This window comes from Symphodus melops, assembly GCF_947650265.1.
Source record: "Symphodus melops genome assembly, chromosome: 1".
Classification (NCBI taxonomy): domain Eukaryota; kingdom Metazoa; phylum Chordata; class Actinopteri; order Labriformes; family Labridae; genus Symphodus; species Symphodus melops.
Window position 1 is genome coordinate 43,426,648 of NC_136691.1, and position 21,930 is coordinate 43,448,577.

General features: G+C 39.6%; 1 protein-coding gene across 2 annotated transcripts; it reads left to right on the forward strand.

Moving 5' to 3' along the window:
• Positions 1–650: 650 nt before the first annotated feature.
• On the forward strand, positions 651–21,639 carry LOC306825563 (dynamin-1-like; the record flags this gene model as incomplete). Of its 2 annotated transcripts, XM_079346378.1 has the most annotated exons (22): positions 651–1,197; positions 5,205–5,278; positions 5,372–5,521; positions 5,984–6,187; positions 6,355–6,453; positions 7,078–7,238; positions 7,469–7,611; positions 7,842–7,977; positions 8,187–8,254; positions 8,393–8,531; positions 10,349–10,435; positions 10,946–11,016; positions 11,456–11,507; positions 11,634–11,645; positions 11,888–12,001; positions 12,167–12,276; positions 12,520–12,628; positions 13,282–13,449; positions 13,532–13,618; positions 13,956–14,110; positions 14,217–14,378; positions 19,620–21,639. In XM_079346378.1, the coding sequence occupies exons 1-22, from the start codon at positions 1,037–1,039 to the stop codon at positions 19,678–19,680; spliced, it is 2,523 nt and encodes an 840-aa protein (XP_079202504.1). In that variant the 5' UTR covers positions 651–1,036. The 2 variants fall into 2 exon arrangements, with proteins under 2 accessions (XP_079202504.1, XP_079202505.1); XM_079346379.1 differs by lacking the exon at positions 19,620–21,639 and having other exon boundaries at positions 12,520–12,631; positions 14,217–14,382.
• Between the last annotated feature and the right edge of the window lie 291 nt (positions 21,640–21,930).

Below are 21,930 nucleotides of genomic sequence, written 5' to 3' on the forward strand. Positions count from 1 at the left end.
ATCAAACTGTAGTAATTTATAAATAATGTATATTTTATTCTTAAATCAGCTGTCAGGCGTCAGTAATGTTTGTTTATGGTTTACAGCAGTGACTATTATCTGTGCTGCCCCCTGCAGTTCTCATGGTGAAGTGCAGCTCTGCATCATCTCCATCCTCACGTGTCATAGAGCTGCAGGGAAACGCCAACACATCGGGGGTCTGGCCTTTCCTTTAAAAATAAAATATAATAGTTCATCTTTTATTTATTTTCGTTAAATGCTGCAATGTGAAATTTACCGAAAGGGCATCGGTCGAATGAACAGTTTACAAAACGATATCACCAATGGTTGTGAAAAGTATTTGAGTATCACAACAATTGTAGATAACCTGAAAAATATTTATAATTGATTAAATTACCAAATATGATACCCACAGCTGACACTAAAGTGATCAAAATAGTGTTATATGAATATCGTTTGTCAAATAAGTTCACTTCAATAAACATTAAATTTCAAAATATTTGACATTTATTGAATTGAGAAAAAAACGATTTTATTCAGACTTGTATTACGAAGTCATGTTAGAATTATTCGAGGTGACAACATCTTATTACATTAATATATTTTAAAATATAATCTATTTAAATCTTATTCTGAAGGGGATGACCGGATGTGTGTTGGTGTCGCTGGTCGGTCCCTCCCTGCAGAGCGGAGGAGAGCGGAGGAGAGCGGAGTGAAGGTCACAGCAGGAGCATCCTCATCACCAATCATACCTGCGTTCATCAAACCTTACATCGATATTCGATGAGTTGATCGGATTCATTAGCTGCACGCGTGGGAGAGTGTCATGATGTGAGACAGGAGAGCTGAGATACAGATGCTGCATCCCTGCCTGTCTCACTGCTGCCTGCCTGTCTGACTGATTGATTCTCCACCAGAGCCACCAGCTACTACACCTGTCTCTCTCTCTCTCTCTCTGTCTCTTTCTCTCTCTCTCCCTCCTCCGTCACCTGTCTGTTCATTCTTCTCTACCTGTCTTTCTCTCTACCTCGCCGTCATGGGGAACCGGGGGATGGAGGACCTTATCCCGCTGGTGAACAAGCTCCAGGATGCCTTCTCCTCCATCGGCCAGAACTCGAGCCTCGACCTGCCGCAGATCGCGGTGGTGGGCGGGCAGAGCGCCGGGAAGAGTTCCGTGCTGGAGAACTTCGTGGGGAAGTAAGTCCACCTTTCTGTCAGTCTACCTCTCTGTCTGTCTGTCTTTCTTTCTGTTTGTGTGTTCACACTGAGTCGGGCCCGACAATCCTGCCCTCCTGTAGGACAGTATGTCAGACGGAGCCGCCGCCCGGCTGTTTGCAGGCCTGCTCACCACTTCAAACAATTAAACAGCCTCTTTCTACAGCCTATACATAGACATTGAACTTATTATATAGAAATCGAAATAGACCCAATGAACTGATAACAGTGCTCTGATCTATAAAGCTTTATTGCAGACACAGGTCCATATCATACATATCTTACACATACATCATAAATAGTGTAAAAAGGAGATACAAAATATAAGCTAAAGCTGTAGATTTAAACCAAAACCCTTTTTGTTTTTGAAATGGTTGTTATGAGTGTTAAGCTACTTGGAAATCCCTAAGGAGAGGAAATTCGATTGATCTTTTGATTATTTTCTACTTTGTCAGTCAGTCATGACTTACTGTAAATAATGACTAAAATAGATAAGGATTATAACAATTCAGTATGGATTCATTTTTTATCACTTTGCACTGAAGAAAATTGGGCAAGCATTGGTTCTTGAGATTGCTTCAGTCAGTTTGAGAAATTTCTGTATAGACTACAGTGAAAAAAAGGCTTAAAGTACTTCTGATGTCTCTTTATAAATCAAACAACAAGAACACTTACAGTAGTAGTTCTATACTGTAATTTTAATTGGCTGAAATTGCTGCCACAGGGTAGGTGTCAGACCGTGATAAACTGTATGTGACTGTGTCAGACGTGGTGATGTATGTGACATATTTCGTTTGTTATCACTATTTCACACGTACCAAAAACCATCAGCAGAGAAATGACAGGCAATGCTTTCTCTACAGGGTTTGCCAAAATTGACACAAAAAGAGCTTTAATTTCTGGTTTGTTTTGTTATTCTGTGGATTTGGTTTCTGTTAAACTCCTTGTAAAATGAATCATGAAGTGTGATGTTTCCCTGTATAAGAAGCAATGTTTGCAGAAAGAGTGGACAATGAAAAATGCAGAACAAGACACAGGCTGGGAATCACTGTGTATTTACATATTCAGCATATCTATACAAATCAGTACAGGCACAGGACCACATTTTGTATTAATATGCTCAATATGTAAATGCATAGTGATTCCTGACCAGTGTCTTGTTCTGCATTTTCTAAACTGAACGTACCTGAGTTTGTACCAGATTGTCTCTCCCAAAGCCAGTCAATTGCAATTAGAAGAAACTTATTGTGATGTTTTTCAGGTGCGTTGTTAGATATTCAGCAGTAGCTTAGTGAGCTGTAGACCATCACAGTGGTCATACCAGCATTACATGCCAAACATTATACGTTTCTTAATACTTCAGAACTTGAATGATAGCTGAACTGTTATCAAGACTTAAGTTAAACTGTCAAGCTCCTTGTTTTTTCAGGCTAAGTGATCAGTCTTCTCTGTTTATGTGTTGGGACTTATTGACTCTGAAGAAGGCATCTGACACTACACAGGGAAAATACACAAAACACATACGAGAATTTATGTTAATTAAAACAGTAAATGGTTTTCAAACCAGTCAAAGCTGCTCAGATAATTTTGTTGCAAAGATTATCATTATCTATCAGTAGCCTCTCTTTAGGTTAGCTGGGATTTGCTCCAGAAGGCACAGTAAGAAGAATGAATGGAGAACTACCATTTACTAAAACAACATTTTTGTCATTCCTACACTTGTGTATTCAATACAACAGCACAGTGGCTTGTGTGTGTCATTAGGCAGCAATGAAAGCAGTGTTTTTATTTTTATCTGACATGTGGTTTCAGAGATAGACATTTGCCTCATGGACCAAAAACATAGCTAAAATAGAGATGACATTGGACCTACATTTATAAGTAGGTGTGAACATAGCAATTACATTGGACAAACCAGATGCATTGATTTCAGTGTTTTAATTTGCAACACTTGTCCAGGCCGCTTTTGAAAAAGAAAAAGAAAAGAAAAAAATGAATAAACAAAAACACAACAGACAAACAAATGCAGCATATTTCTATGTTATGTATAATCATTGTGTCTTCTTAACTGTTTGATGCATGCAGATGATATGTTTACAGAGATTACAGACATTTTTTGTACCAATACACCAAGACAAACTTCTTATGTGTGCAAAGGTACTTGGCAATAAAACACTATTCTGATTCTGATTCTGATTAAAACAGTAGGTCAAAAATGTTCACATTTAGCTGAAAGCCATAGTTTCTGTGCCAAAACAAAACCATGAAGATGCCAGATCAATTGTAATAATGTGATTTTTCAAATTGGGCATAATAACTATTTATATATATATTTTTCAAATGACACAAATATGAGCATTTAAATACAAAAAAATGAGATGATAATATGTCATTTGTTTGTTTTTAACCCTGCTTGTGGCTGCTTTGTAATTCTATGGTTAATATTTTTATCTTGTTAACTCTGCTCGTAAAGAGTCCTTAGTTTTTTTGAAAGGTGCCCATAAGTAAAATGTATTATTATTGTAATTATTATAATTATTATTACAATTATTAGTATAATTATTATTATTATTATTATGCTGAGTTACAGGCTGCTAAAAACAAACATAACATCAATGGCCTTTATCAAGTCTGTCACCAAACTGAATCAAAAATCATTATGCAAACATTGTGTAGTGTTTCATTTGTATATATTTTATTATTTTTGTCATGCAATAACATATAAGCTGAATTTTGCCAACGTATGCAATGCAGTCTCCCCCTTTTTTTGTAAAATGTCATCAATATCATTAAAGTATTTGGCAATATTACAATCAATAAAATGTTCATAATTTACCATGTAAATAATTAATACTGTACATATATATGGCATAAATCTGAGGTCTGTCGTTCAAGTCTTGCTGGAGACTGATGCCTGATTGGCTGAATATTTTTATCTTCTTTCTCAGCCTGAGGATGACGAGGCTCTCACCCTCTCTGTAGCTCTCCTCTAATTGGTTACTGTTGATCACATGACTCAGCAAGGCTGAAGCAGCATCGCATGACAATACCAGCGTGATGTGCGTAAATGTGTGTGAATGTGTGTGTGTGTGTGTGTGTGCATGTTAGCTGACTGCAGTTGAATCAGTGACTGCAGCCAGTACTACACACACACTGAGGATGTCGTGACAATGTTCCACCACGAGCTGCTCAGAATTATTCACATCACATTAACTGCTCACATTATCTATATGTGTGATAATATAATGATTATAAATGTATCATACAGTATATATGTATATAGTATATATACAGTATATATACAGTATACAGTATATATATGTAAACCTGTTGAGAATATGTTTTTATCTGTTTTACATAAATCAATAAAATATATAAAAGCACATACTAACAGCTACATTGGTACTCATATTGCATACATAAGGCAAGTATTTAAAATACAATCAGCATTCAGTGGAATTATTTTACAACATATATTGATTGATAGGCTGCTCCTTTCCATGAAGACACATATGTTCACTTCTCCTCTATTCATCTTTCTCCTCTCCTCTCCTCTCCTCTCCTCTCCTCTCCTCTCCTCTCCTCTCCTCTCCTCCCTGCCCCTCTTACCCCTCCTCTTTTCTAATTCTTTCTCTGTACCCCCACATCCTCCTTCTCTTCTTTCTCTCTTTCCCCCCTTCCCCCTTCCTCCTCCACCTTTTCTCTTCCTCCCCTCATCACTGTTGTCCGCTCCTCCTCTCTATCCCTCTCTATTACCCTCTTCCATCTCCTTTTTCTGTACTACCCCTCTTGTCTGTCCTCCTCTCTTGTTATCCTACCTTTGCACACTTTACCTCTTCTTCCTCTTTCTTCCATCTTCTCTCGCTTCACTCCAATATCCTCCTCAACCTCCTCCTACCCCTCCTATCTGATCCTTAACTTTATCGTTTGTGTCCTACTCCTTCTTTTTCTCCCTTCATCTCTGGGTCTTCTCTCTCCCTTTCTTTTAGGGACTTCCTCCCTCGTGGCTCTGGCATTGTTACTCGTCGCCCCCTGGTGCTGCAGCTCATCAACTGTCTTACAGGTATAAATACGCACAAATGGACTGATGGTGTTCTGGTAATGGTGTTAACCTGATCATACGACTGATTGGCGATCTTGTGTTCTAACCAATCAGAATATGCAGAGTTCCTGCACTGTAAAGGGAAGAAGTTCATCGACTTTGATGAAGTTCGTCAGGAGATTGAAGCAGAAACTGATCGAATCACTGGGGCAAACAAAGGAATCAGTCCGGTCCCTATAAACCTCCGAGTCTACTCGCCACACGGTAAATAATCCATACAGCTGACATTTGCCTCAGACATTGAACTCAGAGTGGTATGTGGTGGTATGCTGTCTGACAATCTTAATTGTTTCACATAATTCTAATTAATGAGTGAAATATAATAAACAGGTAAAATCTGAATCCTGTTGGAAATATGTCCGCTTTAATTTTAGTTAGTTTGCGAAAATCATTAGCAAATAAGACGTTAAAAGCTTTAAATCTTTAGAGGTTGTCTGAATGTAGTTTAATAGTGTTGTGGCTAATTCATTGGATTATCAATTATGTTGTTTTAAACTACTTGAAATATGGACAAATGCCCCTCTGGTATAAAGTGTATTGTTTTCATAGTTGAAATCAAACAAGACACTTTGCATTGATCAGACTGGTCAGAATCCCCTATTTGAGTGATGGGTTTGGTGATAGTTCTTTGCAGAGAAGTTTAGCTCTGTGCATTTGTGTCCTCAGTGTTAAACCTGACTCTCGTGGATCTTCCCGGGATGACGAAGGTGCCAGTTGGGGACCAACCAGCGGACATTGAGCAGCAGATCAAAGAAATGCTCATGCAGTTTGTCACAAAGGATAACTGCCTACTATTGGCTGTGTCCCCTGCTAATTCTGACCTTGCCAACTCTGATGCTCTGAAAATTGCCAAGGAGGTCGACCCGCAAGGTTTGAGTCCTCAACACGTTCATTTGCATTATCTCATTGCTTCATCTGTTAGTCAATACCCATAAAAGTGCTAAATAATAGAGAGGGGTTCTTAAATGTCATTTGCCAGGGCCTCTTTCTCTTGTCATCTAGTTGATATAAAGGGAGTATTCTAAATATGTGTTCAGGTCTGAGGACCATTGGTGTGATCACCAAACTGGATCTGATGGATGAAGGAACCGACGCTAGAGACATTCTGGAGAACAAACTGCTGCCACTACGCAGAGGTACAGAAAAAAACTAACCACAGCAGTGTGTTTACTGCTTTCTGAATACCTACATTGTCAACGTCTATGCACATCATTTTTCTGATTGTGGAAGTGAAGTTTTATTTTTGCTGCACTTTTAAATTCCACTGATAAAGAGTTATTTCCAGTTAGACAGTGAAAGAAATTAGATTTAAAAGTCAAACAGGTTATTAATTGTGAATATTTGCTGTGGAAATGTAAACTGAATGTTTCTGTAGTGTCCTGCTGTTCCCCTCACCAGACACTAGCCCCGTGGCAGTGACAGCAGGCATTAAGAATATCAATCAAGACAAAATAATTGGTGTTGCTGATGGTGTTGTTTGATTGTATAGGTCATATAGAGACATCAGTATTAATGTGTAGTCTGTTTCATGACCAGTTAAAAAATCCTCAGAGAAGTTTAAAGTCAGAAAATATCTTGCTTGGAACAACGAGCAAATCCTGCACTATGGTTGTGATTTAACTGCTGGAAACTGCAAATGATTTTGTGCAAAAAACTGAACTATATCAGCATAATAATGATCAGAGATCAACACAAAGTGTAAAGGGAAAATGAGCGGGGGACCAGGTCTGAGCTCGATAACAGACTCTGACTTGTATCAGGTTACATCGGGGTGGTGAACCGCAGTCAGAAGGACATTGATGGGAAGAAAGATATCACAGCAGCTCTGCAAGCAGAGAGGAAGTTCTTCCTTTCGCACCCTTCATACCGACATCTGGCCGACCGCATGGGTACTGCCTACCTGCAGAAAATCCTCAACCAGGTACACAGACACACACGCACTGGATTATGCTTCATTCGAAGTGGATGGGCATTTCTGAATATAATTATCTGTAATTAATTATAATTAAGTTTGGTGTTCAGATAATTGTGACAACCATTCATCTAAGAACTGAATACAACCAGCTAACACTGTTGTATAACTGTTTGCTCACAGAGGACTGTGGTACCTCCTCTATAATCAGTAAAAAAAGGTTTCTCTGTTACACCTAGCAACTGACCAACCATATCCGGGAGACGCTGCCAGGGTTACGTAGTAAGTTGCAGAGTCAGCTGCTAGCAATTGAAAAGGAGGTGGAGGAGTACAAGAACTTCAGGCCAGATGACCCAGGACGCAAGACCAAGGCGCTTCTTCAGTCAGTACTCCAAATATGTATATATATATAAATAAACACTAATATATGCAACTTACCACTTAATTAAACACACAATAAAGACTGTTTATACACACTAAATACACTATCAACAAGGCCCTACTGTAGTCCATAAATTCAATACAAACTAATACATACTAATGTGCAATTAAACAACAACATGAACACGTCCACAACAACTGTGTGTGTGTGTGTGTGTGTGTGTGTGTAAGGATGGTGCAGCAGTTTGCAGTGGACTTCGAGAAACGCATTGAAGGATCTGGAGATCAGGTGGACACCTATGAGCTGTCTGGGGGAGCAAAGATCAACCGCATCTTCCATGAACGCTTCCCCTTCGAAATAGTCAAGGTAACACATATACACACACAAGTGCACACACAGCAAGGAGGGAAACATCATTGTAGAATAATGCAAAGCAACATTGACTGCGTCACATTTATGCATGCGAGGTCTCACTTGTATAGATACATTTTGTACCAGTTGTGATAGAAGTCTAACAGCTTAAAAGCTATTTTGTGCGCGTGTGATGGTTTTTGCGTGTGTTTTTGTGTGCACAGTTGGAGAGTGACGAGAAGACTCTCCGGAAAGAGATCAGCTATGCCATCAAAAACATTCATGGAATTAGGTGAGTTCAAAGTCAAGCTTTGATCTATTATGTACAAGTGTGTGCGCATGTGTGCATGTGTGGGTGTGTGTGTGTGCATGTGTGGGTGTGTGTTACAGTACCCGAGTATGACCTTTCTCACTTGTGTTTTCTGTTCAGGACGGGTCTCTTCACACCTGACATGGCGTTTGAGACGATTGTTAAGCGCCTGATCGCTCAGATCAAAGAGCCGTGTCAGAAATGTGTCGACATGGTGATCGGCGAGCTCGTCAACACTGTGAGGCAGTGTACACAGAAGGTACAAGTACTAATACTATTTGTACTAATACTTACTGTGTATTGATATTACTGATAGCACTAATACTACATCTTCATCACAACACTATGAACACAGAACTCCTACTACTACTTCTATGAATTATACGACCACTTCTAGTAACACTGCTACTACTACTACATCATTTTGTGACAATGTTCAGAGAAGGTACTGAAACGTCTACCACTTCCACAATCAGCCTCATTGGCCAGATATGCTTACACATATAAGGAATTTGACTTTTATAAACTGCGTTTATTGTGTTGAAAATTAACAATAAAGAAACAAATAAACATGTCAAATAATGTGTACAAGCCAAAATATGACAATGGTGCAGTAGTAATGAGTGCAAAAGATTCTGAATTATACAGGATATTGAATTATTATTATTGATTCTTATTGACATTGAGGCAGTGTGCATAGATTGATGTCAGATGAGAACCATATTGACAAGATTAAGCGATTGACCATAAAATAAGATTAAGATCTACTAAATTGATGGGATGGTGTCGGTGTGTGTGGGGGGTGCCTTGCTCAAGGGCACACCAGCAGTGCTCAGGAAGTGGTCTGGCATCTCCCCAGCTACGAGACCAATTTCCATATTTGGTCTGGACTGGGACTTGAACCGTCAGGTTGTTTTTGGCGTGCAGTGCTCTTTATAGTCTGCTAGACGGAAGAAGTTTGAAAAGTGTGTTTGAGATGTGAGAGGTCTGCAGTGATTGTAGCTGCTCTATTCTTGACCCTGGAACAGTATAAGTGCTGGATGGAGGGCAGGTTGGCACCAATGAATTTCTCTGCCGTGTCCTGATTGCCCGTTGCAGTCTGTATTTGTCCTTGTTTGGTGGCAGACCTGGACCAGGCGGTGATGGATGTGCAGAGGAAAAGACAGGATGATGACGGTGTAAAACATTATTAGCTGCTCCTGAGGCAATATGAACTTCTTTAGTTGATGCAGGAAGTACATCTGTAGCAGGGCATTTAGTTTGTGGTAAATGGTAAACAGACTTGAGCTTTTATAGCACTATTCTTGTCTTCACTTTTATCCCCATTTACACATTGATTGCAGAGGTTGAGTTGTAAAATGTCCTTGAGTATTACTGTCTTGACCACCTCTGAGCGGCAATTGCCTCTTATGCGGTAGGCCCACTTCAGATTCCAGGAGATTGTGGATCCCAGGAACCTGAAAGAGTCCACAGTTCTGTGCTGGTCAATATTAGGGGGGTATGGTGTCTGAGATGTGGAGTAAACCTGGGTTTGTTATTTTTATATTAACTTGTCTGCCCACACATCCTCACAAAATCGGATGTAATATCGTACAGTGTGTGCAAGTTCGACAACGTCTGTGGCAGCAACTTTAAAAGTAGCCCAGTCAGTGCACCCATATAACCATTTCACATGCTTCCGAGTCACCTTAAGAATTTCTGTGATAAAATTCACACAAGTTCAGGATCAGTCTGTGATTTCCACTGTTCTCAGCAAATTGTAAAATACTCATCAGTCAACATTTTCAACTTGAACTATTCCTTCATCAAGATCTGAAGAGTGGTTTAAGTGGTCCCTTATTTTTTTTGGTGCAGTATCTTACTTCCACTCATACTACTACACAACACTGTGGCAGAGTATATAGAAGGTGATACAAATACTACAATGGCATACTTATAACTACAATCAATACTGCTTCTGCTACAATAATATAGTGTGAGTCAATGTAAATGGAAGGTACTACTACTACAACTACTGCTGGATTTGAGATTACCTGTCTCTTCTGACTCTCACCTCACCATGTTTCTAACCTTCAGTTGGCTCAGTATCCGATGCTCAGAGAAGAAATGGAGAGAATCGTCACTCAGCACATCAGAGACCGAGAGAGTCGCACCAAGGACCAGGTCTGATTTCCCAAACCTACCTGTCAACATCAACGATCTGTAACATGACTCTATTCAAAACCAAAAGGCTGCCTCAGAAATTCCCTGAGAGTCATCATGTTTTACTGTTTTGTTGTACCAAAGTATCCCAATGATAGTTGTAAGTACATCCATGGGTCTGCTGCAAACAAGAGCTCTTAACAATTACCAAAGTACCTAACAGTTTGACTAAATGGCAACTTAAAATAACAGAAGTGTTGTTCTCACGAGGGTCAAAATAACCCTGTTAAAAAGTCTTACTCTGCCAGATCATCGTTTTCTTTCTCCATTTTTGCACAACAGCCAAATTTCAGTTTGAGCAGATAAGCAAGCCTTTGATCATTTAAAAACTCTAGAGCAATATTTAAATCACAGAAGAAGCTGCTCTCAGAATTTGAAATTATTACTGAGGTTGAGGGTACAAATGTTGAAATAATGATCACTTCTCTTTGTCTGCCTCTCTGTCGTTTCTTTCTGTTTATCTGCTTTCAGGTGATGCTGCTGATTGACATAGAGTTGTCTTACATCAACACAAACCATGACGACTTCATTGGCTTTGCAAAGTAAGAAACACACCAAGACCTGTACATAAGACAAGAGCATAGTATTTTAAAAAAGTGGTGTCTTAAATTTGGCATTCAAGCCTTCTGTGTGTATTTATTGTTGACAGTACCGTATTCAGAAATGTGTGTATTCAATGTTCTAACTGAGCTGTTGCCTCCCGTCAAGAATAATAATAATCCTTTATTCATCTCGCAAGCGGAGAAATTTACAATTATTGGTAGTCAAACATTCGAGGATAATCTACCTTTTGTCTGTTTTCTTTCAAACAGACAATATACACAAACACACACACACACACACACACACACACACACACACACACAAAACTGACTGACAGTAACTGACTTGTAATCCTGACATATACAAGCTACAAGTAGTTAGCAGTTAGGGAAACCATCTGATCTGGAAAGAACCATCTCTCTGTCTTGTGTGTGTCAGTGCCCAGCAGAAGAGCAACCAGATGAGCAAGAAGAAAGCAGCAGGAAACCAGGTGAGTCTCAGAGGTCACTGTCTGAGACAATGATTAATGTAAAACATGAAGATGTTTTTTTAACAAGTTTGTCTTCTAACTCTTACTCACCATCCCTAACTCTGCTGATGTTGCTGTGGCAACCAGGATGAGATCATGGTGAGTATTCATTGTGTGTGTGTTTATGTTGGCATGTAATAATTTCAGAACATGAAGTCGATTCTTGCAGTGCAGCTAGAGGTGTCCGTTAAATGTATATGGTGATTTGAGATGTGTTTTTTATCCTATCTGCAATCCACATAATCAATTCCTCCCTGATTATTGATGGATACATAATAAGTAAAGGGGATATGAAGACACCATTTCTGTTTGTCTGCATGTGTGTTTTTGTGTTTGTGCAGGTGATCCGCAAAGGCTGGCTGACCATCAACAACATTGGTATCATGAAGGGAGGAGCTAAAGACTACTGGTTTGTTTTGACTGCTGAGACACTGTCCTGGTACAAAGATGATGAGGTAAGACACACACACACACACACACACACACACACACACACACACACACACACACACACACACACACACACAGAAGCATTCACATGGAAAACATTACAACTGACTTTAGTTTTTGTGGCTACCTGCCTGAACGCACCTGATGTTTGTTGTTGTTGCCCCCTGCAGGAGAAGGAGAAAAAGTACATGCTTCCTGTAGACAACCTGAAACTCAAAGACATAGAGAAGAGCTTCATGTCCAGCAAACACATCTTTGCACTATTCAGCACTGAGCACAGGTGTGTATGTGTTTGAATACTGTATGGGCATGTATCCATTTTTCATCACAACACTGTACAGATTAATCAATCAAGGGATGTGTCAGTGAGAGGATCAGTAATTTATGTTGTAGTCTAAACAGGACCATGTCAGGTTCAGATGGTGAAGAAACGTACAAGTACTAACAGGGATGTCTGGCTTTACTGAGTGTATGTTAGAACCGTGTCATAAACATCTTATCAAACAAATGGTTAATCTTTCAGGAATGTGTATAAAGATTACCGTCAGCTGGAGCTGGCCAGTGATTCTCAGGAGGAGGTGGACAGCTGGAAGGCTTCCTTCCTACGAGCTGGAGTGTACCCTGAACGCAGCGTGGTATTCCTCATTACTACAGCTACATTAACACATTTTACAACACTAATACTACAATATTACCAAAGGTGTACTTTATTATTACTCCACATTAACTACTGGTCTAATAGTACATCATTAATACAAGAATACTGGAAAATGTATAAATAATTTATGCAGTTACATATCTATGATGTAATTTATCCTACATTTAATTCTGATGTAGTACTGTGTCACTATTGCTAGTTAAAAACGTTATAACTACTTTACTACCACAATATTCCTACAATAATAGCACTGTATGATCACATCGTCAGTGTTACTGCTACCTTAGTGCTTTTTTATTACTACGTAACCACTACTCACCTTTTTGCTGAATTGCTACACCATTATTTTTCCTTTATTTCTGTGATGTTAGTATTTGATATTAACTGTTAGCTATGATCAGTTCTTTATTCTTCTTTATTAATTCTTAATTTCTGTTTTATCCTCCTGAAGGACAAAGAGAAGGTGAGTTTCCTTTGATTATGTACAGACAGGTGATTTTCGTCTGTCTTACCATTAATATCAATGAGAGTGGACATCTGTATGTATTTGAATGTGCTGTATAGGTCTATGTACAGCATGTTTTTCAGGTTGTGTGTTTTTAATCATGGGTGGCCATGTTTTTGCAGTCTGAGGCGGAGGAGTCAAGTGGAGATGGTCAAATCCACAGTATGGACCCTCAGCTGGAGCGGCAGGTGGAGATCGTCAGGAACCTGGTGGACTCTTACCTGTCCATTATTCACCGCACTGTCAGGGACCTCATCCCTAAAGCCATCATGCACCTAATGGTCAACAATGTATGGGAAACACACACACACACACACACACACGCACACAGAAATGACATAACCAGTAATGTTTCTGCCTTTTGTTCCTCAGACAAAGGAGTTTATCCACGCTGACCTGCTGGCTCAACTTTACTCCTGTGGAGACCAAAATAGCCTGATGGAAGAGTCCCAGGAACAGGTAAGGAGACAGAGCTATACTGAAGCACTTTGAGAGAAACATGGTTGAGGAAAGTTTAAAAAAAAAAATCATTAAAAGAAAGAAACTTTGAGTGTTTTTAGCTTTGGTGAGACATTGATTTTTTAATAATTTAACTAAGATGGTCCACAGTCAGGTCCAAGAAGTTGAGACAGGCATATAGAAAGGCACATGTAGAGGTGAAAGATACTTCCTGTTGTTGCCTGATACTCACATGTACAGAGCTTTATTAGACCTTCTGTTAGTGGTCATAGTTCTTAGATGAATACTGAGGCTTTTTCTCACTCTCTCTCTTTCCACCTGTGTGTCTCTCGCCCAGGCGACGCACCGTGATGAGATGCTGAAGATGTACCATGCTCTGCGCGAGGGCCTTGGCATCATCGGTGACATCAGCACCTCAACAATCACAACATCAATGCCACCTCCTGTGGATGACTCCTGGCTGCAGGTGACCGGGATGCCATCAGGTCGCAGGTAATATCAGGTTCAGGTTCAGGTTCAATATCGCAAGGGGTCAGCTGATGCGTAGATTGCTAATGAATGATCAGTGAACTGAACTGCTCTGCTTAATTCCTTGCAGGTCCCCCATGTCTAGTCCCACTCCCCAGCGCCGGGCTCCTCCTGGACCTCCTCGTCCAGGCGGTCGTGCTGCTCCATCTCGTCCCGCAGTGTCACCTGACCCTGGACCTGCACCCTCTGTGCCCTCCCGACCCAATAGAGCACCCCCACCCGGAGTCCCTAGGTAAAACACACAAAATTACAGACACTTACTTTAGTGCTAACTAGGAAAATGAAAAGCATCAGACTAGTGGTATTTCAGTGCAACTCTTCGATGTGATACACTCTTGTTCCTTATCCCTTTGAATGTGTGAACCTGCTGGTTTGATTTTCTAAAGGCTCCTTTACATTCTGCCGCAGCACTAAATGTGCGATTTCATTCAATTAGTTCTCACACTGTGAGAGCTGATTTTCATACAATCAAGGAAACAGCTGCAGCAGCTGTCCATCTAGTGCTCACATTTGTGTTTACTGTGACCAATAAATAAAGTCAGGTTTCAATTTGCAAAACAGTTCATATGAGATTATTAAGATACACTTCACTCCAGGTATAACTGTTCAATACTGTTAGCTAAATCAATGACTTTAATCCCCCAATGTCAGCAGGCTATTATATTAGCACTAATAATTGAGACGTAAATGAGGTAATAATGTTAACATAATATCAGTCAGATTGAGTGATGAGTCTCCCGACTTGACGCTATGATTTAAACACAAAAACAATTTACAGATTACATCCTGGTCCTACGATGCTCTATACTGGACCAATTGACAAAAACACAGGAGTATGAACAGAATGCCACTAATGCACTTTTTATTTACATTCATTGAGCTCATGAGGCTAAAGCCTGATGGTCTGAGCCCAGAGGCATTTCACTTCCATGGGCATTGGATTTTACGTTTTAACAATTTGTGTTTAATGACTACAAGAGCACAACATTGTGAAAAGAGAAAAAAAAGTTTTGTACATTTAGCCTCTTAATTATGTTGATGCATTTAAGTTTAGAATGTACACATTTTTCTCCCAAGGGGGCATGCCCCCAGACCTCCCAAGGAGGTTCAGTGTCCCCCCACTATAGTCTCAAGAAATCCTGTAGGAAACACGAGGCTAATGCTTTGAATTGGAAATTACTTCTTCTTGTTTCACACGATTCAATAGGCTACGAGGATGTAGAGTAGGCCTACACTCTCTCAGACTGATGTTCTAGTTAGAATTATGGCATATCTCAAGCAAAAGGATTTGAATTTAAGTTGGCTTGTCTGAGCCATGAAACTCCTGGGCTGAAAATGAGTCCAACTTTTCCCACCTGAAGGACACAAGCAAAGTTTGGAGGCACAGCTCTTAGCAGGGTTTTGACCCACTCCCCCTCTTGTACTTTGAAATCTGAAAGTGGGCATGTTTATGTTTATTTTAAAGATATTATAGGTACAGTTAAAGGGGCCTTTAAATCCAGGTTTTATTTCTAATTAAGCAGCTGTATAAAGCAAGGTTTTTGTCATGCTGCATTCAGGTCTAAATGTGTTAAAACTGTTGTGTGAATAAAATAAATAAATGTCGATGGACATGAAGAGCTTAATAAAACAGCACATCAAAGAATGACCTATTGTTAACAGAAGCAAATCCTCTGAACTTGAACCCCAAGCAACATGAAATGTCTCACACTGTGTACGTTTTTCCATATATTCTAATGTGACCTGAATGCAGCATGAATATTGTATCAGATTTTCAATGTGTTCAAGTGAGATGTATTACACTTTGCAGTGTCCACTTTGGTTCACTTTGCTTGCCACCACCGCACAGAAATTATATTAAGAAAAATGGTGTTTTCTGGGTTGAGATTCTTCCTTGTTGGTGCTGTAGAACGAAACCTGCGATCCACAAACAACCTGCACAGACAAGGAAAAGAAAGACTGGTCTGTCTTTCTTCCTCTCTCTGCACATTCGTCTTCTCTTCATTGTCACACTTATTTACTCCTTCATCTTTAAGCACATCCTCTCAACACTGAAGGATCAGTCCTTCATTTTGTGGAATCTGAAGTTTCTTCTCTTTGAGTTCAGTACAGAAAGATGTCCAGGATGTTTTTAACTTGCTAAAAAAAACTGGAAGTAAGAGCCAGGCTAGCAGATTACCCACGCTTCCAATGTTTGTGCTAAGCTATGCTAAACATTTCCTTGGACCATCTTTGTACTTGAAATAACAAGAAGAAACTGGTATTACATGTAGTAACAGTACTGGCATACACCCACCTGGAGGTGTCTGTCTTTGTCTGGCTGTCTGTTTCTTTTCATGATATCCATCTGACTGTCTCTTGTTGCCTGACACTCTCTTTATACCTGTCTCTCTACCTGTATCACATACTGCCCACCTGTTTTCATTGAAGTCTCTGTCAGTCACTTTCTGCCTTTATGTTGTTCTTACTGTCTGTTTCTTGCTGCCTTTTTATCCATCTGACCATCTGCCTTAATGTTTCTACCTTTCTACCTTTCTAGCTGCCTCCATCAGAGTACCTGCCAGCTCATCTGTCTATCCACCTGTCATTCTGCCTGTTTTTCTACCTGTATGTCCATGTCTGACTCTCACTGTCTGTCTGTCTGTCTGTCTGTCTGTCTGTCTGTCTGTCTGTCTGTCTGTCTGTCTGTCTGTCTGTCTGTCTGTCTGTCTGTCTGTCTGTCTGTCTGTTTGTGTGATCCTGTTCTAACAGTACCTTTTAGGGCTAAACAGGAAGCTCTCAGTCAGGGAATGTCAGAGCAGGTGGTCAAGCCTGCTACCCCTCCCCCCTCATATTTACCATATGGTTATTTTTTCAGAATCTCTATCAGTGACCAGTGAGGAGTTCACCAATGGTACGTCAGCTGTCTGTGTGATGTCATTGTCTCACATAAACTGTGTGCGTCCCATCGTCCAGTCAGATTGCTGTCCTCGCCATGTGATCCCGCCCCCTTCCTAGCATCTTAATTTGCTTTGAAAATGACAGCTTCATCACCCTGTAACTGATTGTCTTTTTCTGTCTGTCTTCTCTGTTTGTCTGTCAATTTCATTTTCATTTGTATTTATTTGTATTTTTTGTGTTGCTCCAGTCGGAGGGTTCCTGCATCTCCATCCAGATCCTCCAGACCAGACTCTGACTCCTTCCTCTAAGCAAAGACGCAAACACAATATACAGTACACACGCAGGTCACATCATATATTGGGATCCAACTGGATTTAACATGTTTCATGTTCACAAATGTTTCATGTTGTGTCAGACATTCCAAATTCACAAAACAGCCATCCTCTTCAGGTTCTAACCAACTTCGATTGTTCTAGTCATTATCACTTTGGCTTTTTATGACAAGTTATAACTGAGTACTATGGTTTCAACTAGGTCCTACCTGTACATACTGGTCCAACTGGTCTTTTCTAGTTCCAGCTGGTAGATACTGTGTTCCACTTTATGCAAATGATTTCTATGGGCTAGCACATGTATTCACTGATGCCAGATGCCAGTGAGTGGTTCTGACAAGTTTCTAGTTGTGCAAGTTGGTTTCAGCAGCTATGTGTTGGTTTTTAAGAATTTTTACCAGATCCGATAGCACCTGCTTATTTGAGTGGATTCCAAAGATTTCAGCCACTTGGTCCAAATCCCTGGTTAAATTACTGCCCATTGCTTCAGATGGTCGCAACTCAATTTTGTTGGTTCCTACTCTAGGTGGGGTCCTACATATTTGGTACTTGGCTACCAGGTGCTGATATCAGCTTGTGTCAGCTTGTTCCAAAGGATTTCTACCTGTGTAAAAAACTCCTGCTTTGCTCATTTGGTTTCAAATTCTCTGAAACAAGTTAATTCCAAACTGTTTCTGCTGGTTCTAGCTTGTTCATATGGACTTTTACTGAATTAAACCAGTTCAAATTGCATAAACATATTTCTTAATTGCCCTAACTTGTTAAGTCAACAAGTTCCTGCTTCAATCATCTGTAGCTAGAAAAGTGTAATTGGTCTCAACTGGTTTCTGTACGGTTTAACTTTCAACAGTTATTTCAAGCTAACTCAAACAGGTTTTCACTTGTGAAACTTAGTAGGTGCTTAGTTCACCTAGGTCTGGTTTCATGGCTGCTACAGGTGTAACATACAGTACAATTGTTTGCACAGTTATCTGTTCTGTCAGTTAGACGGGCATTGCCAATAGGCAGAGGTTGTCAAGATCCTGCCTATTTTTGGACTTTCTTCACCAGGTATTTCACTCAGTGTACATGTTAACCTTCATGATGTTCATCTAATACACTTTTGACCGATGAAGATGGACTAAGTTTGTCTGATGTGAGGACTTTGAGTCTGTTGGCCAATAAAAACAGTCAACATCCAAAATCAGACTCTTAAGCAGCTGAACCAACAAATCGACGGTCATAAACACAGATATAAATCCGTTTCTAACTACAGACACTACAGGACCTTACATTATTGAGGAACATAGATTTGAGTGTCTTCAGCATAGAGATGTAAATATTTGTTAAAATGAAAGAACGTTATACGTGCTGTTATATTATTGTACCTTATTCTAGTTTACTCGACGCCACTGTGTCCTACTTTGCTGTACCCTTCTATACAGTACAACGTTCTTTTGCACCATATTTAACTTTACCCTACTCCTCTGATCTCCACCGTACACTATTATTTTGCATGTTATTGAACTGTACTGTCCACACTAACCTACTTTACCCTTTGCCACAATACCCTTCTTTACTACAATTTATCCAATCCTACCCTACAGTATACCCTTCTCTACTGTACTCTATTCTTCTGTACCCTTTTTTACCACACCCTACCGCTCTGGGTGCTTATCTACCTTACCCTACTCTTCTGTTCCCAACTGTACTAACAATACTAATCTCTACAGTACTTTGCCCTGCCTTACCTTACTCCCATGTACCAAACTGAAATACTTGACTGCGACCGTCTTTTCTTTAACTTCCTTTAATGCACTGTACTCTACCTTGCCTTACTTTACCTGACTCCCTTGTACCCAACTGTACTACTCAACTGTACACTATACACTAACCTACCCGTTTGTGCTCTGTTTATCTGTAGTTTACTTTCCTGCTACTTCCCTATTCTATTCTGGCTATCTCTCCTTTGTTTTTCACTTGTTCCAACTAAACTTGACTTGCTCTCTCTCAGTGGTCCTAAATTAGTGCTGTTGGGTGATACGTCATTGATCCTGAACCCCATCCCCCCTTTCCCTGCATGTTTTCTCGGGGTCATGTTTTATGCAGGTTTCTGCATCTAAATGGTCTCCACATACTATAACTGGTCCCCACAGATACCAGCAGCATTATTCATTGATGGGTATGCCATTTGACCCTTGAACCCCTCCTTTCTGTTTATTTACTGTGATTCTCCTCTTTTCTTTTCTCTTTGTTCATGTTTGTTTTGTCATTTTCCCCAGTCGTCCACATAAAGGTAGCCCTGCCCATGGAGAGAGCCCCCAGTCCTCTATTGAGGGTTAACCTGAACTGATTGTGTTTGTGTCTCTTCTGAACTGTTCTACTGTTCTCTACTGATGCTGTTACTGTGACCCTTACTAGTAATAATGATTAAAAAAGATGTATTTATTATCAGCACATTATGATATAGCAAATGATCAGTAAAACACTACTGCAATATTGAGTTTAAAGATAAGTTGTCCAGCTCTCTGCCGACTGTAAGGAGAGTGGGACAGGCCAGCTGCCTGTCTTTCAGCCTTCTAACACTGTCTGTCATATCAGATCAATACGACAGTGACAGAAACATGGGATTTATCAGGGTTATAACATACTGTAGAAGACGTCAGCAATGCTGTGGAAGTGAAGATCTCTCACTCCTCTCTGGATATTCTGGCTGCTCTGGGATCAGACAGGACTTCAGTAAGCAAGCTAGTTAGCAAGTTTGTTCGCTCCATCAACTCCTTGAATTGAATAGTTTTGCTCTGATAATTATTTTTTGTCTCTCTTGTGCAAAGCAAACAAGATATTCTTATTTATGCAGAAATGTTTCTTTACAGTGTAAAGTTTACATGTTGTTTTTAAATTATGTATTTGTTGATCTATTTATTGATTAATTTATTATCTGCCTTTGTGATTGATATGGCATTATTTATGTGAGCTGTCATCTTTTTAATGAAACGTTTCCCACCAAATACATTTGGCATTGTTAGCTTTTATCAATGATTCGTGAATCTACAGTACTCGATTTGAGTCTTGGCCTCTTAATCTCATCACCACAATCTTGTTCTTCCTGGTTCTAAATAATTCCAACTAACTCAAATTGAGAGGAACTGGTTACAGCTGGTTCCTACTTGTTATTTGGTTCTAACTGGTTCCAGCTTGATATAACTGGCGCATGTTTGCTCAAACAAGTTCTGAAGTCAGACAATGACATTCACGATGAGAATGTGCCCATTAATCCACAATTGAGTTCAGAATTTCCTGGTTGTAATTGTAACTACCAGCCACATTCATTGGGTACTTTTAAAGAAGTTAATTGTCTTTGTGTAAACTGAGCATTGTCTCTGAACATATTTCTTCCAATTTTTAAAGTATAACATCAGGAAATGGTAAAATACAGTGTCAATAACAGTTGTTTCATGACTTGTTGTCAAGCCCATTGAATCCAATGTTTGTTTTTCACTGGTTTCTTTCTTTGAAATGTTCTAGATCAGAATGTTATGAAAACATGTGTTGAATGGAGGTTTGGTGAATAACTTCAGGAGGGGACAGTGTTGTAAAAGGAAATGTTGCAGCTAGGTCTCTGTCATGCAGGTTTGATAAGTCTTAATGTTCTTCAGAGACACACCAGCTATTAGATTTTATCCATTGACTGTACGTGATGATTCGACTGAACAACAGTCTGTACAACTCTAATCTATAACTGCTGATCTATTTATTCAACCTGTGTATGTGTATAATGTTCATTATGTAGTGATAATGTCAAGTTAGCCGATCCCTGAGCTGCGTTCAACACGACATATGCTCTCTGTGTTAGCGGGGCGTGTTTGTAGCCGTAAAGTGTCTTCTTGTACTTAGATAACTGTCAGCATGGTAGTTATGTTCTGATTTAAAGTAGAAATGTTTTTGAATTTTTCATAAGAAAAAAGTGAAGTATTGCAAATGTTGCTGTGCAGCAGCGTGTTGCACGCAGCTCAGCCTCACACAAACAAACACACACCTGTGATAGTGCACAGTTCACTCTGTATGATATCAATAAATAAATGTAATGTTTACAGACTATACGAAGATAATAATAAACCATATATATGTGTGAGGGACATAAATGTAGATCTATTCAACTGAAATATGCAGCGGCCAAGACTGTAGTGTATATGTGAGTAATAGTGTGTATGTGTGCGTGTGTAGCTTTGTTGTGTATCTTAGTGTCATGTGATCAGGGCCAACAGAGACATGTGAAATAAAGTTTGCGTGAATGAAGAAGATGTGTTCATTTCTTTGAATAAACTGACTACGCTCACACTGAAATGCTTAAAGACTTTCTAATCCAGCTGTGGCACGGATTTATGAAGGGGTGGCCTGAAGTATTTGAGTGTCCACACTAATGAATCGCATTTATTTATTTAATTTACAGTGAGGTAACTATGGTTCATTTGAATTTCATTTTGATATACATTCAGTTTTTCAGCCAGCAGTGGTTAAAAAGATTGTAATGGCTAAATGGTTATGCTTGAGAGAAATTAGCCTTTAAAGTAGCTTATAAGGTGGGAGGCC